The 18,889-nt window shown below is 38.2% G+C and overlaps 1 protein-coding gene across 2 annotated transcripts in view; it reads right to left on the bottom strand.

The window, feature by feature from the left end:
• PDE7B (phosphodiesterase 7B) overlaps nt 1-18,889 on the bottom strand; it is a 348,122-nt gene that overhangs the window by 221,404 nt on the left and 107,829 nt on the right. The window contains exon 2 of one of the 2 annotated variants that reach the window (XM_059083815.2): nt 6,160-6,220. In XM_059083815.2, coding sequence (XP_058939798.1) covers nt 6,160-6,220 — 61 coding nt within the window. Of the gene's footprint in view, nt 1-6,159; nt 6,242-18,889 lie in introns of those variants that run through there. The other variant, XM_059083814.2, reaches the window with a different exon arrangement.

Genomic DNA, 18,889 nt, shown 5'->3' with positions numbered 1-18,889 from the left:
TATATTTCTAGGACTTCTAACAGTTTGCTGAATGCTTTAATATTTGTTGTGTTATTTGATCCTCAACAAACCTAATAAGGTAGATAATAATATTGTTATTATTACTTTTTATTCCATTTTAGGGAGGAATAAACTGAGATCTATAACTCTTAAGTGACTTTCCTATGACCACACAGTTTTTAGCTGGTCCAGATATTTAAATGCCCTGTTCTTTCCACTATGTCAACAAAGCAGTGTCCTACTTTGATAACAGATATTATTTTGCCTTTAAACAGACTGTGTATTAATTTCTAAGAAAAAATGTATAGACCTCAAAATTGTCCACATACAAAAATCACAGGCAGATGCCAGTGATAAGAGCAAAATTTTAAAATTAAAAAAACTCCCAATTTTATTAGATGAAAAAGTTCCAAAAAGTGAAAAAAATATCAATTTTTTCCAGTATAAAAGATGACAATATTGTACTTCTTAAATAAAATACTATGATATCTGATATCAAAGAGAAAAGATAAAAGTAATATTCATTAAAATAATCAAGCCTAGAATTCAGGCCATCAGTTTCAAATATACATTGGGTTAAAATTATTTAATTTCACAAGTATTTGGTGAACAGCTGTACTCAATACTGCCCCGCAGAAACTAGTTTATAGAATATTCTATAATACCCTCTATCTCAATTAAAAAATGCTCTCTAACTGACTAAATAAAAGAGACCAGAACGCTCTTTCGTTTGGTACTTCTGTCCTTTTTATAACCAGTGGTAACAGTCAAACTGTCTATAATAAGGCCTCAAATTCCTTTCCAATTTATCCTTTTATACTCCTTGTGGCCTGAAACACTTCCTTCTCCACTCCTCAGTTTTCCTGTATTTGGGATTTTTTTTTTTTTTTCTGTACGCGGGCCTCTCACTGTTGTGGCCTCTCCAGTTGCGGAGCACAGGCTCTGGACGCACCGGCTCAGCGGCCATGGCTCACGGGCCAAGCCGTTCCCCGGCACGTGGGTTCCTCCCGGACCGGGGCACGAACCCGTGTCCCCTGAATCGGCAGGCGGACTCTCAACCACTGCGCCACCAGGGAAGCCCTGGGCTTTTAAAAATGGTCATGTATCTACTTAGAATGCTGCCTCTTTCTTGGTCTTTGCATATCAATCCACGTGTCTTCATATCCCATTGTATGCACGCTTTTCATCTTCTGAAGTTCCAACACACTTTATTTCTTTTCTATCATTTGTCACTCTCAAGCTAGCATTGCAGATTTTGGGGTTTGGGGCTTGAATCTCTGCCTGGAATGAGTGCAGGGCCTGTGCTTCACTGGTCTTTGCATTCCCAGTGCCTAGCATAGTACCTTGCATATAGTAGATGCTCAATGAATATCCTTTGAATGAATATTAGATGATGCCTTTGAGGTATGACAAAATTTTGAAGAACATATTTAATATTTTAAAAAACTGCTCTCACATTTGCATAGTTTTGTCTTTTCAATTGCTTTTCTAAACACTGTTAATGTCATAAATAAATAATTTACTCTTTATTATTGTTCATCATCAATTTGCTTATTTTCAGTTGTTTATTATTTATTTATTAAGTTATTGATGCATAAACCATATCTAAGGCATCATAGCAGGCAACGTCTCCTCACACAACATCACATTCTGTATTACCAGGACAACCCCTGGGCTGGAAGGGACAGACATTTTTATTACCACTTTGCAGAAAAACTATAAATTGAAGTCTGAAAGATGAAGCAACTTCTGAAAGTACACAGTTAATTTTTCAGAGGTTGGACTACAAAGCAAGTCTCTCTGTGCTCATGTTAAATGTTAATAAAATATTGATCTTATGGTATTCTATTTCTTTGAAAACTGACGATCTCTTGAAATGATTTATAAAAAATTTCAACCAGAAACCTGACAATATGAATACCACTTTCTAAACCATGGCAGATAAGAAAGTACGACCTTACATTCTAACGATATGACACCAATCAGCATGAAAGGAATCACACATGAAACAAAAGCAGAGCCACTGAAAATTTCAAATTGTAAAATTACAAGGGAAAGAAGGGCACCAAGTCTGACTGGGAAACTCTTTAGAAAGTTTCTCTCCCCAGGATTTAGCATTTCCCAGACAGAAGTTAGCAAATGAACTAAGTGAACTAACATCGATCATTTTATGTAGTTTCTTTAAATACTCTTGGCTCTTTGTACCTAGCAGTTTCATTACACTTTGAAAAATAAATTCCTTTTAGGAACTGGCCACACCTCATACATTAATTGTGTAATGAGAGATAACTTCTCTTCCATTTCCTTCTTCCCTTGGTTATCAATTCATTACACCTAGTTAAGGTACACATCTTACTATACAGTTGTGCACCATTTGATATAGTTCTGTAAACTTTGAGGTCTATCTTAATTCGAGAGAAATCTTATGGCTAAATTGAGAAAAAGGAGGGGGATGGGAGTTAGCAGTTTTGAACTCCTTAAGGGTGAAGGAAAGAACAAAGCAACATTTCTTACAATTTGGTAGTTAACATTGTCTACATTTTACCCCTCTGACAGAATTTTAAGGAATAAATAGTAAATAGTCAGTGTAGCCAGCTCTGCAGTACATCTTTATTTACCTTCATATCCAACATGAACTATTCCCCTGAACATAGAAATGATTGCCTGTAAGGCCCACATATGACAATAGTTTGCTCTCACTTAAAACTGCTTTGCATTCAGTACTTCAGAGTAACTTCAGATGAATTTTACACTTATGTCTCATTGTATGTAATGAGCCAGAAGTATGAGTTCAATGCGGATGACTTGTTCATGGATGTCATGAGGTAAACAACTGAAAGCATAAAAATTGTATTTTTCAGAAAGATCTGGGGAGACACCAGTGGGACAGAAGAAAACTGCAAATGGTGGGCCTGGCTTGTGACCCTCTGCCCTATTGCATCTCAAATGTGCTGAAGCACAGCTGGGGCCAAGGCAGGGGCCCCAAACCTGGTGTGTGAGTGGGTAGAGACGGAATGCCGGAGGGGGTGAGCCAAGAACTTGACACTTCAAAGCACTTCAAAGCTCTGAATGTCTTAGGTTGGCCTCCATTAGGGATCTCAATACTGGGGTGGCAAAAAGATCAGAGTGAAGTTTTGGAAATGCAGACTTTATATATTTGGTTTTCTTGTTTCAAAATTTTGATTTATTCATAAAAAGGTTATAATGTGATCTGCAAAAACACAAACTACATTCATGACTTAGAAACACTTAGAAAACTTAACAGTCCCTTTAAACAGCAGAGACTCCTTATCCTTTACTGTTGAAGATATAAAGTTTTCTCAAGAAATGCTTCGGGAAGTCACAAGGGCACGATCACAGGTTCCTCTCAAAGGAAGCAACAAACTCACTCAGGTAAGACCTCAGACAGTGGTTTGCTGTTATGTTTGTGTTATGTAGATGCCCCTTCTTGATAAAATATGTGGTCTAAGATGTGGTCTCAGTTTTAGTGAGTTACATGTTCACGCCTTGAGTTTCTCTTGTTTCTTTTAAGGGAATAAATCATTCAACTTCTTTTTTCATTACCTTGCACATTATTGCTGTGAAATGGTAGCCCTTGGCTTCAGGTGGACACATGCTAATGGTGGATTAGTCCATCCGTATTGATACCCATAATAGTTTTATTTTGGTATTCTCTTTCATCTAAGATTTCAAAGGACTTTGTAAATGTTTCAGTTAAATTTTATACCAATCCTCTTAAAAAAATAAGTAGGAAAAAGTCTAAGCCTTCTTAGGTGTAAGCTCCTTGAGGGCATAATTTTCATTATCGGAGTAACTCCAGCTCACTAGACATAGTAATATCTTCAACATTCAATAAATATTTACCATCTACTTTAAAGGTAAAATGTACAAGTGTTCTTCCTATTCCATCTTTAATTATCCCATGCCCTTAAACTAATAAACACTTCCATTTTCATGGTTCCTTTATATTATTTAGTTCTATGTCACTAAGAAAATAGAAATCTAATAAACTAATGAAAACTACAAGCTTAATAATAACACTGATATTGCCAAAGATATCTATATTTTGAAAGAGAGGCTATGTCTTAATTTACTTAGAATAAATGATCTAACTATGTAAGGTACTCAGGATGGACTTCATCTGTGACATATTTAAGTACTCAGTTAATTGTAAATCTTACGACAGTGGTAGTAATAGAAAGCTGATTTATATAAATATTCTTCTAATTTTGGGAATTTGTATAATTTGGCAGATTCATTGGGGGAGTGCATTTGGTGGCCAGGAGTGTCTTCTGGTTAGGGTTATAAACCACACCATATTATCCAGAAGAGATGGAAAGATGATTGACTTTAAGTGAATTCAAGTCTATAGGCAGTAGTAGACAGTCTATTGCTGTCCTTGTCCTAGCTATAAACTAATCAAGCAACTCACATGAGAGCTAGTACAAGGAAAAATTCATCAAAATAAGTTATGTGTTCATGTGCTTAAAGTCATCATGAATTAAAACTGATTCATGTTAGTAGATCATGTAGAAGCTATAGTCAAATAATATTTTAGTGGGATTAAGGTCCTATAGTATTTGATCATTTGCCACAAATTTCTTTCTGTAAAATGAGGATTCTAATAGCACCAAACCATACTGCTATTGTGAAAGTTAAATGAGTGAGTTGATGAATAGATCTGATGCAGTGATGAGATGGTCTCCCTCATCCAAAGCTGGGACATATGGCTGGACAAAGGAAGTTTTTCTGCTTCCACCTCTCTCTCTCTCTCTCTCTCTCTCTCTCTCTCTCTCTCTCTCTCTCTCTCTGTGGTTTGTACCCTGCACTGTTAGCATTCTGAGGCATTTTCATGGTTAAGGGAAAGGAATACTGGACATTTGAAATGGATTTATGGATGCTATGCTATGTTCACTGTTCATGTGCTTCCAAAAGAATGTTCATTTTCCAGTGGCTATGTTACTATATAGCCCCATCTTAATTAAAATAAAAACTTATAAGAACTGCATCAGAAAGGTTTAAAATACTAGCACAAGAAAATAAGAAAGATCAGAAGACCAGGAAAATACAGTATTTGTGTTTGGTTTCTGTTTTTGGTTTGTTTTTAGGTAATGAGCAACTTTTGATTATTTATTACCTGATTATCTTGACTTATAAATTACCAAGACGTTCCCCTGCCTCTATCTTGCTGTCTGCTTCTGAGCCATCTTACCAATTACCTAGGCTGCCAACATATGAGGTAGCCAGAGAAAATGGAAGGAGCTAAAATGAATAATTTTTTTCTTTGCTTATGAGTATGGTTCAGAGTTGGAAAGGATTAGGGTGAAATTTTGGCGAAAGTCAAATTTAAGGATTATTTTTATTTATTCATGCTACTGTTTTGTTCTATTACTATAATTACTTAATTAAAAGTTCATTGAACATAGTTTAGTGGCTCAATTAAGATCTAAACACTCGACCTAAATTTTTACAGATGAGAAACTTTCACATCATGATTTGGCTCATTTCTCATTTTGAGGTTAAGTGCATCACTTATATTCTCTGTACTAGTTTTCTACTCTATAAAATGAGGAAAATAATATCAACTTCATCTTTTAACGGAATACTATATATTAAAGAGTTTGTGAAAGGCACTGATGATATATCATCCCACAAGAACAAATGATTATTCATTATGATGCTGCAATTTTTATTACAAATACAGTGTGGGTAACTGTTGTGCTGACTTCAGTTTAGTTCAAATGTATATTCCTCCCAGGCATTGTAAGTAAGGGCTTTGTGCTGTGCTGTAAATATTTAATAGTTTACTTGCCTAGCATATGATTTCTAGTTTAGGAATTACAACGTGATTCTTCGTACTTTTTCATCACAGTTGCCTGAATACAAAGCACCCAATACTATGTTATGCTGATGATCCAAGAAAAAATTTGAAAGACTCAGAAGCATGGTTCCTGACTTACTGACAGTTATTAAAATCAAACCCTTTCTTTATCATCAAGTGTTCCACATATAAATGTGTTATAGCTGTCTATAAACCTATAAAATAGCCTATTAGCCTCTGCAATATGGAACAAGAGACAATCAGTAAGGCAACAGAACAACAGTAAGCCCACATGACATCAGCATGCTTAATAGATTTTAAATGAGAAGGCTTCTTACCTAGCATGCAAACACATTTGACATTCTGGTCAGGGTTTTCAAACAAGATTTCGCCACACCTCTGAAATAGAAAGAAAGCCATCATTATTTTAAGATTTCCTATCAGGGTTCCCAAAGCAACATGTCCATGCAACCTGACATCACCATGACATTATTCTGCTCTTCATGTTTTCCTTGCCTGAGTCTAGGGATTTACGTCATGAGCAGAGACTTTCCTCGTAGTAAAATATTTGAGAGGTAAATTGGGGACAGACTGTTCCTGCATGCCTCATGCCCCTGCCTCAAGCTGACTCTGTGTGCTCCTATGAGGGGTCATGGCCAGAGATGCACCCAGTGTCCAAGAGTTTCTATTTCGATGGAAGATACACAGTCTATTGGATCTAGTAATCTGAGGTTAATCACTCTCAAAATTGGCTCTTATTCACTACTGAAATTATCCTAAGCTACCTACTCTGCAATCAAGCAGACATTTTCAAGTACAAACCTAGGTGGCCTACACTTAACTTTCTGAACTTGGGAACTCTGAACTCTCTGCACAAATAAGGAAATGAAGAAAAAGTGGCAATCATAATCCTTTTCCAGAAGCATCGACTCATGGAAATATCAACTTTCTTATCTACATCTCAGTTTTAACTTGCTTGTTAACATTTTTGTACAGGGCAAACTCCAGAGATACAATCAGTTATTTAAGAATAGCACATTTATGTATATGATTGACAAATGGATAGTACCTGAATGTATAAATAAATCCTCCAAATCAGTAAGAAAATAACAAATAATCCAATGGAAAAGTGGATAAAGGATATAAGCAATTCATTGAAGAGGAAATCTGAATGGTCATTAACAGAGAGGATATACTCAACCATACTAATAATCAGGAACCAGCAAATAAAAGATAAAATGAAGCCTATTTTGAGCCCATTGATTTGGCAAAACTTAGAAATCTGGCAAAAACAAGTTTATCAAAAACGTAAAGAAATGGATCTTCTCACACATTGTGGGCTGCAGTATAAAATGATGGAACCATTTTGGAGAAAAACTGGCAAAATCTTACTAGATTTCTACTTATTACTTACCAGACTTCATTCTTACTAGGTTGAAATGTGCATGCACTATGTCATAGCAAGTCATCTTCTAGACTGATAACTAGAGAAACTTTACTGTTCAGCTACAAAACAGATGTTATTCATACATTGGAGTGCTACATGGCAGTTAAAAGTGAAAACGGGAGGAACACTCCCAAACTCATTCTATGAGACCACCATCACACTGATACCAAAACCAGACAAAGATGTCACAAGAAAAGGAAACTACAGACCAATATCACTGATGAACATAGATGCAAAAATCTTCAACAAAATACTAGCAAACAGAATCCAACAGCACATTAAAAGGATCATACACCATGATCAAGTGGGGTTTATCCCAGGAATGCAAGGATTCTTCAATATATGCAAATCAATCAATGTGATACACCTTATTAACAAATTGAAGGAGAAAAACCATATGATCATCTCAAGAGATGCAGAGAAAGCTTTTGACAAAATTCAACACCCATTTATGATAAAAACCCTGCAGAAAGTAGGCATAGAGGGAACTTTCCTCAACATAATAAAGGCCATATATGACAAACCCACAGCCAACATGGTGAAAAACTGAAACCATTTCCAATAAGATCAGGAACAAGACAAGGCTGCCCACTCTCACCATTACTATTCAACATAGTTTTGGAAGTTTTAGCCACAACAATCAGAGAACAAAAAGAAATAAAAGGAATCCAAATCGGAAAAGAAGAAGTAAAGCTGTCACTGTTTGTGGATGACATGATATTATACATAGAAAATCCTAAAGATGCTTCCAGAAAACTACTAGAGCTAATCAATGAATTGGGTAAAGTAGCAGGATACAAAATTAATGCACAGAAATCTCTTGCATTCCTATACACTAATGATGAAAAATCTGAAAGTGAAATTAAGAAAACACTCCCATTTACCATTGCAACAAAAAGAATAAAATACCTAGGAATAAACCTACCTAAGGAGACAAAAGACCTGTATGAAGAAAATTATAAGACACTGATGAAAGAAATTAAAGATGATACAAATAGATGGGGAGATATACCATGTTCTGGGATTGGAAGAATCAACATTGTGACAATGACTCTACTACCCAAAGCAATCTACAGATTCAATGCAATCCCTATCAAACTACCAATGGCATTTTTCACAGAACTAGAACAAAAATTTTCACAATTTGTATGGAAACACCAAAGAGCCCGAAAAGCCACAGCAATCTTGAGAAAGAAAACCGGAGCTGGAGGAATCAGTTCCCTGGCTTCAGACAATACTACAAAGCTACAGTAATCAAGACAATGTGGTACTGGCACAGAAACAGAAATATAGATCAGTGGAACAGGATAGAAAGCCCAGAGATAAACCCATGTACATATGGTCACCTTATCTTTGATAAAGGAGGCAAGAATATATAATGGAGAAAAGACAGCCTCTTCAATAAGTGGTGCTGTGAAAACTGGACAGCTACATTTAAAAGGATGAAAGAAGAACACTCCCTAACACCATACACAAAAATGAACTCAAAATGGATTAAAGACCTGAATGTAAGGCCAGACACTATCAAACTCTTAGAGGAAAACATAGGCAGAACACTCTATGACATAAATCACAGCAAGATCCTTTTAGACCCACCTCCTAGAGAAATGGAAATAAAAACAAAAATAAACAAATGGGACCTAATGAAACTTAAAAGCTTTTGCACAGCAAAGGAAACCATAAACAAGACAAAAAGATAACCCTCAGAATGTTAGAAAATAGTTTCAAATGAAGCAACTGACAAAGGATTAATCTCCAAAATTTACAAGCAGCTCATGCAGCTCAGTATCAAAAAAACAACCCAATCCAAAAATGGGCAGAAGACCTAAATAGACACGTCTCCAAAGAAGACACACAGATTGCCAACAAACACATGAAAGAATGCTCAACATCATTAATCATTAGAGAAATGCAAATCAAAAGTACAATGGGGTATCACCTCACACCAGTCAGAATGGCCATCATCAAAAAATCTACAAATAATAAGTGCTGGAGAGAGTGTGGAGAAAAGGGAACCCTCTTGTACTGTTGGTGGGAATGTAAACTGATACAGCCACTATGGAGAACAGTATTGAGGTTCCTTAAAAAACTAAAAATAGAACTACCATAGGACCCAGCAATCCCACTACTGGGCATATACCCTGAGAAAACCATAATTCAAAAAGAGTCATGTACCACAATGGTCATTGCAGCTCTATTTACAATAGCCAGGACATGGAAGCAACCTAAGTGTCCATCAATAGATGAATGGATAAAGAAGATGGCACATATATACAATGGAATATTACTCAGCCATGAAAAGAAACGAAATTGAGTTATTTGTAGTGAGGTGGATGGACCTAGAGTCTGTTATACAGAGTGAAGTAAGTCAGAAAGAGAAAAACAAATGCCGTATGCTAACACATATATATGGAATCTAAAAAAAAAGGTCATGAAGAACCTAGGGGCAAGATAGGAATAAAGAACCTAGGGGCAAGATAGGAATAAATACACAGACCTACTAGAAAATGGACTTGAGGACACGAGGAGGGGGAAAGGTAAGCTGGGACAAAGTGAGAAAGTGGTAGTGTATATGTGGACATATATACACTACCAAATGTAAAATAGATAGCTACTGGGAAGCAGTTGCATAGCACAGGGAGATAAGCTCGGTGCTTTGTGACCAGCTAGAAGGGTAGGATAGGGAGGGAGACGGAAGAGGGAAGAGATATGGGGATATATATATATATATATATATATATATATATATATGTATAACTGATTCACTTAGTTACAAATCAGAAACTAACACACCACTGTAAAGCAATTATACTCCAATATAAACGTTTAAAAAAATAAAAATAAAAGTGAAAATGAATTAGGGCTACATATAGTGTAAAAACATGTTATATGTATAATATACACATATAAGTATATAATATTCAAATTGTATAATATTTAAATCTTATAAAATATATAGTGTTCAAATCATGTAAAGTATATAATTTTCAAATCTTATAAAACATATATACTGCTTAGGGACTCCCCTGGTGGCACAGTATTTAAGAATCCACCTGCCAATGCAGGGGACATGGGTTCAATCCCTGGTCCGGGAAGACCCCATATGCCGCGGAGTAACTAAGCCCGTGCGCCACAACTACTGAACCTGTGCTCTAGAGCCCGGGAGCCACAACTACTGTGTCCGTGTACCACAACTACTGAAGGCCACGTGCCTAGAGCCCGTGCTCCTCAACAAGAAAAGCCACCACAGTGAGAAGCCTGCACACAGCGACGAAGACCCAACGCAGCCAAAAATAAAATAAATTAATAAAAAACGCCATGTTTATATCATGTAAAAGTATCATGCTAGGCAAAAAAAAAACTGTCTCCATTTTTTAATGAAGTTGAAAATATCTAAAAATAGCACACGTTGTTTATGGATACATTAATTTACAGGAAAAGCATAAAAACAGGCAATGAATAAGGAACATCAAATTCAGGGTAGGGGGAAGATATACAGAGTAATGAAATGTTGGGGGGCATACAGGGGTTATCAACTTTTTCTATAATGATTTGTTCCTTAAATTATTCTCTTTTTTCTATGCTCGAAATATTTCATAATAGGAAAGAATTGTCCCCATTTGCTACACTGTGAATATAAAAATGGCCCTTCATATTCTGCCTCTCTACACCCATCTCCTATCAGCTTATGGATGTCACTTAGTACCAGGCTGGACTTGTTTTTACCATTTATTTCCTTGTCCTTAGAAAGACTGAGGGCATCTATTCTGGTCCATTTTCCTCTTTCTTTCACTGTTCACAACTTGGTTAATTCCACTCCTGTCAATCTTTATTGTACCTACACTTAAAATATTATAAGACAAAGTAATTTCTGGGGAAAAGGGTTCCCAGATGAAAGAATTCATATTCTTCACACCTAATGATGCAACCTCCTGGTACACAGAGGCACAGGTTGAGATGAGAAAGGATGATCCAACTGCATTCAAATCAACCCATTTTCTGGGATGACCTACACTGTGCACAGAGATGGACAGTTGGTTCAGGACCATGAAAAGGAAGCAAACTGCTGGCATGTTAGACTCCCTTTGGCAGGTCAGGAGAATGGACTGTGGAGGAGGAAGGGTGGGCGCACCCGAAGGTTGCAAAAGTGCGTTGAATACTAAACAGAAAGTACATATCATGAACTTTTTCCCTGGCTACTCTGCTGAACTAAATATCATGTGATATTTATCATGCTATTTAATCTCTTCAGACTTCATTTCTCTGTAAATAACATGGGGATACTAATATATGCCACGAAGTCAGATCAGAGAGCAAATGTGAGAATTAATGATCCGTGGAGTCTGATCTGACTGTTGCTGTTCTGTTTGTGTTTTGGCAGAATTTAAAACCTTTCGAATTGCTAAGATCCATTTCCTGTATTACCTGCTTTTTAAAGTGGTATTTTTTTTTTATGACCTGAGTTAATAATTATTTTTAATTGAAAGATCAGATGTTTCTAAAGTGTTTTCAGCCTCTTGGTAAAACAAAGTGCTAGGAAGCTCTATCAGTCCATATTCTGAGTCCTACAGGGAAATAACTCTGGAGTGGTTGTTTGCCCTTTGTTAAGGATGAAAGCCCATGCATGTGCTAGGATGGAAGAGCTTTCCTTCTTTAATTGCAGGGGCTTGCGGTGGATGGTGGCTAACTTCCCACAGCTACCCAAGTCCAAGGCAGCCTTACATATACCCCCTCCTCTAGATGCAGGTGGCGTGGGTGTGGGTGTTCCATGGGGGTCTTGCTCCCTTTCCCGGACGCTAACAAATCCAGGAGAAGTTTGTAAAACTCCCGTGAAACTTGCATTCCTTAAAAGCCATGGCCTGCCTGGGTCCAGTGACCACACAAGCTAATGACCAAGCAGCAACAGTGGGTGCAGTGGCCCTTCCAATGATCACAAGACAGTCCTTTTCCTTGTCTTCATCTCCCTGGCTATCTGGGAAATGGCTGAGGCACCTCTAACTAATTCTGTAATTGCCCTGCTTTGTAAAGTTACCTGATGATGGTACCAGATTTTAAAGCAATGCCCAGAAGGGAATCTGATGGTTCTCAGTTCTCAGGACTTGAAAGAAACCAGATTTTTTCCAGTGCTTTTTCTCATTGATACCAGTGTTTACAGGGCCTTTGCTGCCAGGTTCCTGCTTGCTGTGCAACCCAGGGTGATGACCCAGTTTAGGAGATTAATTGGGCTAAGCCACAGGCTTCAAGTCTCAGAAAACCACAGGATCTGCCGTGGGGGAAGGTCCCATGCCTTCTTGGGTTCTCAGGGCTGCAGCCCGCCTCTCTTGCTGCTCTTCCTGGTCACGCATGCTGGGACTCCCCAGCCCGGCACCTTGCTGCTGGATGACCCTGACTTTGATCCGGTTCTGATTACCAGGCTTCTGCCTGATTCTCAGAATCCCATCTCTCCAAAGAATCTCCATCTTTGTTTTGTCTTCTGTGCCTAAAATAATGAGACCACCTTGCCTTGCTTGTTTCCATCACTCCCAGCTAGCAACGCCCTTAAATAACAACATGGTTACTGAAATTCCCATCCAAGGGGCTGGAGCCCTGCTAGCAACAGAGAGTCTCCTGGCACACACTCTCCTCTCATAGCACAAAGGCTATGCTACATATGAACTCAGGTGTGTAAGGCCTATTTTCCTCATAGACCATGAAGAATCAAACCACTTTCATTGTTAGCATTTTTAACATGTCTCATTATTATAACCCTTGTGCCTTATATATGCCAGACCCTTAATAAATATTTGTGAACTAGCTGAAATTTCTTTAGCCCGTACTGTGGGCTAAGCATTGTTCTATGGGCTAAGCTATGCGTCTACCATCTTGTTCTCTGATCATACCCTTTTAAGAGAGTAGAAAATTGAGGCACAGAGAGTACTACTCACTATAGAATACACACCCCTGCCACCACAATGAGTTAGAGAATGAAAGCTAACAGCTTACTTAATGCTTGACCAGATTCCCAAATACTGGCTACTGCAGGCTTCGATATTGCCTTGGCCAAGTATACCAGGTCTATTTACACCCCCTTCTCTCACTCATTAGTCACTGCTGTTTGCACGAGTTGCCACCTATTAGAACATAGGCTTTGGATTAGACTGACCCAAGTTCAAATCCTGTTGCTTTATGCATGTACTTATTATACCGTCATGGGCAATTTATTTAGTTTTGTTAAACTTGCTCTCTCATCTGTAAAGTAGGGTAATATTATCTACATCATAGTATCATTGCAAGTTTAGTTTTTAATTATAAGCAAGAATGTACCGATTTAGATTACTGTAGATGAGATTATGATACAAAAATATGAATTAATAAATTGAACTCATTCATTATAATTTTATTTTAATATCCATATTATTATTTAAGATAAAAAATGAAGAAATACTTCTAATTTTAAAAGTCAGAATATTTCACAAGTTAGTTGCTAATTTTATTTACTGAGAATTTTCTATATTCAATCTAAACTTTACCTTTTAGTCAGGAAGAACAAGATGGATATTATAAAATACTGCACCTATTCTAGTACATTAAAAATTTATATCAAAAATACTTAATTTTTATTAGTTTAATTATGTGTTCCAGCAAAATGTACAATAAAGTATATTACTCTTAAGTAGACTGTATACTTTCTATTACTTTCATCATAAAATTAGTTGTGAAAAATTAAGCATGATTCAAAAAAATCACATTTAAGTACTTGGCAAACCTGTTTTCTTAAGGGAAAGTTATATCTGAAGTGAAAATAATATTCAAATATTAATAATAGTACCAGATTATACTCTAAAGAAAAAAAATTAAAGACCGTGAAAAGTTTACACATTGTTCAATTGGCAGCACTCCTAACTTTCTTAAATCAGTTAATTTTTTTTTTTGCTTCACGTAAGATTTCATACTCTTTTTTTTCTGAATATTTGTTAGCACTTGAATGTACAGGCATACCTCATTTTCCTGTGCATCGCTTTATTGTGTGTTTCACAAATTGAAGGTTTGTGGCAACCCTGTGTCAGGCAAATTTATTGATGCCATTTCCCAACAGCATTTGCTCACTTTGTGTCTCTGTGTCACATTTTGTCAAATATTGTAAGTTTCACAATATCTCAAGCCCTCCACTAGCAAAAAGTTTACAACTCACTGAAGGCTCAGATGATGGTTAGCATTTTTTACAATAAAGTATTTTAAAATTAAGGTATGTACATTGTTTTCAAAGACATAATGCTGTTGCACACTTAATAAATGATAGTATAGTGTAAACCTAACTTTTATATGCACTGGGAAACCAAAAAATTCATGACTGGCTCTATGGCGATATTCACTTTATTGCAGTGGTCTGGAACTGAACCCCTGATATCTCTGAGGTATGCCCATGTTGTTCTCTCAGGCCTGCAGCAACTAGTCTGTTCAGGTCAGGTATCTTGATATTTTTGGATGGGAGGAAACATTAGCAAACAAATAAAACCCAAGACAGAAATCTTTTTGGCTTGGAGGTTTTCTCCAGTATCAGCTGAAGCAATAACTGTTTTCCACAAGCAGGTAATGTTAAATGTTATCAGCAAATAATTAATAGGTTGTGATTCTTTGATTATTTCCTTCCCACCCTTATAGCTTTTTTTTTTTTTTAAGCAGAAAGGAAATTAGTAAAGGGAATTAGGTGTTTATAAAATCATTGGACAAGCAGGCTATAGGCTGGGCCTCCAGGAATGACTCAGACAAAAATGCAGAATTGATTCATGAGGGGAGCTGATGGTGGGCCACAGCTGGGAAAGTGGACGAACAGAAGGCATCACTGGAGTTGTTGGTCCAATGTCGCATCACCATGGCAGTGATCCAGGGATTAGACAGCTCTGGGCACAATTGCCTCTTGACTCGCATGGAGCTAGTGACTGAATGTTGGAATGCTACTGCAGATTTCGGAAAAACCCAACATCTCCATGACTGTACTCGATGGAGCATTCAACAAACAGAGCAAAAAGAGCCTCTGACATATGATTAGACCTTTTTTAAGAAAAAAAATAAAAAGAAAACTGAGTTTCCTGATCTGAAGAAGTGCTAGTCATGGTCACTGGTGGAAAGGGAAGCCTATCTCATCTGCCCCCAGAAGCAACCAAGGCAACCTGGAAGAGGCACGTCCTCAGCACAAGTTACCTTCATTCTACCCTCACCCCATCTTTAAGTACTTGGGTTCTGCAAGTTTGCCATTCAATATGAGAATTTCTCTAGTGAGGTTTTTAGTAAATAAGGCAAATGCCTGTATGCTGATGCATCTGTTTTCTTTGATCATCCCTTACGTGTCTAGCACAATGACTAATGCATAACGGCACTCCCAATGCTAATTAAATAAATGAATAAATAAATGTTTACTGCAATTCTGTGGGATATACTTGAGATTTGGGATTATCTGAGTAGCATGAGAGGAGATTTTTTTCTGGTTATTTATGTATACACACCAGTAAGTGCTGCCATTAGAGGCAACCATGTGATGTGGAGCTGCAAAGGGGTGATGAAGGGGAAACTTGACATTGAGAAGACATCTCAAAACATCTGGGTCACTTCCCATCTCACATTTTCCCCAACAAAGAACTGAATGGTACTAATTAAAGACAGACTCCTGGAAGATCAGCCTGGAGAGAACATGGCTTAGGTCTGCAGATCATAAAAAGATAGACTTTAGGGAGTGCAGTCCCTTAACAGAACCTAACAGGGCCTGGAAGCTTGGGACTACATTACTATCTATCAAATGAATGAATGAATGAATGAATGAATATTCAAAAAGACACCATTATCATGTGCCTACTCTATGTAGGCATTATATTGTGAGGATGGCCAAAAAAAAAAAAAAAAAAAAAAAATCAAATGAGATTTAGGCTAGATCCTGTCCTCAGGAAGTTTAGAGCCTGGTCTGAAGTCAGAACATGAAAGGCTATGGGCATCCTCAATGGTGGGCACCCAACACTGTCTGGGGCTACCAGAAGGCTTCTAAAAAGAGAGGACAACAGGAAGAAGTTGGCTGGCAAAAGAGAGGGCTCCTCCTGGCAGAGACAGCTGGCTGTGCAAAGCCCAGAAACCCCGTTAAAATCCTTCGGTAGCCTCCCAGGATGGGAGCAAAACTGTGATGGATCAGGGAGAAGGGCTTAATCTAAGTGGCCATCACTGGTACATGAGAGGAAAGTAGAGGATAACAGTGATCTAAAATATATATATATATACATATATATTTCTTGGCTGGGATGGTGAGGCTGGGTTTGCTTTTGAAGAGCCAAGATGCTCAATGAATTCTTGTAGCAAGGTGACAAATAATTACAATACTGAGGTACCAGATATCACTCACCAACGGTACTGGCTGCAATCTTTTTGTCCATTTCTACCTCAAAAAAGGTACCAAGCCTGAGGTGTTTTAAAATTCCTTTTTCTTGGATCATGTGCCTACGGCCAAAAGAACAACCCCTAACCACCCAGCTGAAACCTCACGAGAGGCCGATTTCTGCTACTGATGGAGCCGTTAGCACCTAGTGTTGATCCCCAGCCCCCAGAGGTGCATCTTCAGAGGCTCCAACTTCACAGTGGCCGAGTCCCTTCTACCCTGTGGGTGGCATAGCCAGGCCTTGATCTCTAAAGACTGTGCAGCCCTTGGCACTCTGGTGCCAGAGGACGGTGGATTTGGACCTGGGGATGATTTCAGCTCAAGCTCATGTTTTCCTTTCTAAGTTTTTCCAGTGAAAGAGCAGATTTCCACCCCATTGCAGGCTGTTAAAACGTCAGACTAACAAGTTTTCAACAATCTGTCAGTGCAGATCTCCAGCAACGACCTGGCACTGTCTTTGAATCGGGGCCTCATCGTCCAACCCAACCTCAGCCAGTCAAAATAAGAGACACACCATCAGAAGAAAAAAAAAAAAAAGATAATCACCTCGAGCTGAGCAGAAATTCTTCACAAAGCCATTGTTGCCAAATAGTCAATAGCAAATTTGTGGGCTGCCTAACCTGAGGTGACCCATCAGGAAGGGCCATCCCTCATAAACCTCTAATTAGCTATGGTTAGGAGTGACTTGAAAGATATTAATGCTATTGCTATTGGAAAAGGAGCCTACCAGCTTTTAACAGCTTTGTTTTTTTCTTCAGTCAAATGTTAGCTCAATGCGTATGCTTTCTATTAGAGAAGTGCCAGCAGCAGCAATCTCCAGAGAGTCTCTCAGCATTTTATTACACACCCCTATTTTTAAATGTTTAAAAACTACTTATTATGAACCAAAACTTGGAAAACCCCATTTCAGCCCAAGAGTAAATTTTTTTTTTTTTAAGTTATTAAACTAACATCCAGAATACCGAACTGTGTTTCCTGTCATTTCGGCCCTGGACAGTAGAGGGCACCAGGAAGGCTGTATCTCTAACATGCGTGCAGTTGGACCCCCCTCAAGGGAGATCCCGGGATTAGATGGCTCACAGGTTCAGCATCACTGTGTTAGGTTATTTTACGCCCTTCGGTTCCTGAAGACCTTCTCCTCGTACCACTTTTAGTCTTGAATTCCACTGCACACATCAAAATGAACATTGAAAACCACATTTTTCATCGTGCAAAACAGCGGCAATAGCCTCTGGGTATGCCCAATTTTAGCAGAACCTGTACCTGTGAGGGCTGATGGCATGTGGAATATAACTGGAGTATCTCTCTAACGCACCCAGTTATAGGAACTGAGTGGGGATCTTGGTCCAAGGCACTTTGGGTTTCTGGTATGAGCTCTGAGAATTCTCCTCCATCAGACACAAATAACTATGCCACAAATCTTGACAAACAGAGCAAAAATTGTGTCAGAATTTTGCAATATAATTTCATCTTTCACCCTCTCAGAGCCCCAAGTGTTGATAACAAGCTACAGCTAGTTTTCAGTGAGAAAGATAGACACTTCCGTGAAAGCAAACAACTAAAGCCATAACCATTTCACTCTATATAGGGACTTTTGAAAAGTGAAGTTCATAGACACTTTGTGTTAGAGCAAACAGAAGCAGTACAGAGAGAGGACAGATTGGTACATAGAGTGGAAAGAATTTAGAATATCTGGATTCAAATCCCAGCCCTATCCCTCACTAGCTGTGTGATCTTAGGCATGTCTTATCTTTTTGAACCTCCTTGTAGAAAAGAGAGAGTAACAATGCCCACTCTTCTACTGAAATAATGTGATATGTGAGAAAGCATCTGGTGTACTCTGAAACCCTTCGTGGGGCCTGGTGTGTTCGGCGTTTTGTGGAATTTCTTCCACAAAACAGGTGGAAGTAGGAGAGGGCCATTTGGTGGTACTGTGTACAAGAGAGAGAACATGGGACTTTATGAGGGGGAAAATGTTTGCTCCTCCCATAATGGAGAGCACTGGTCCTTCAGAGGGTAACCTGCAAAACCAGAGGTCTAGAGAACAGAGGTCCGTGGGGCAGGATAGAAGCAGTAAGCTTCGGTTGGGTAAGAGTAGCAGCCTTTGAGAAAGTATTTGAGAAGAAGAGAGGAAGCGAAGTCTAGTGTGAGGTGCAGATCTGAAAGAATGCAGGAAAAGGTAGAGGGCCTGTGTGAGGATTTGCACATTGGACAGGGCAGCTCC

This window comes from Kogia breviceps, chromosome 13, assembly GCF_026419965.1.
Source record: "Kogia breviceps isolate mKogBre1 chromosome 13, mKogBre1 haplotype 1, whole genome shotgun sequence".
NCBI classification, from domain to species: domain Eukaryota; kingdom Metazoa; phylum Chordata; class Mammalia; order Artiodactyla; family Physeteridae; genus Kogia; species Kogia breviceps.
The sequence above is the reverse complement of the archived record's forward strand: the minus strand, read 5'-3'. Positions and strand labels throughout refer to the sequence as shown.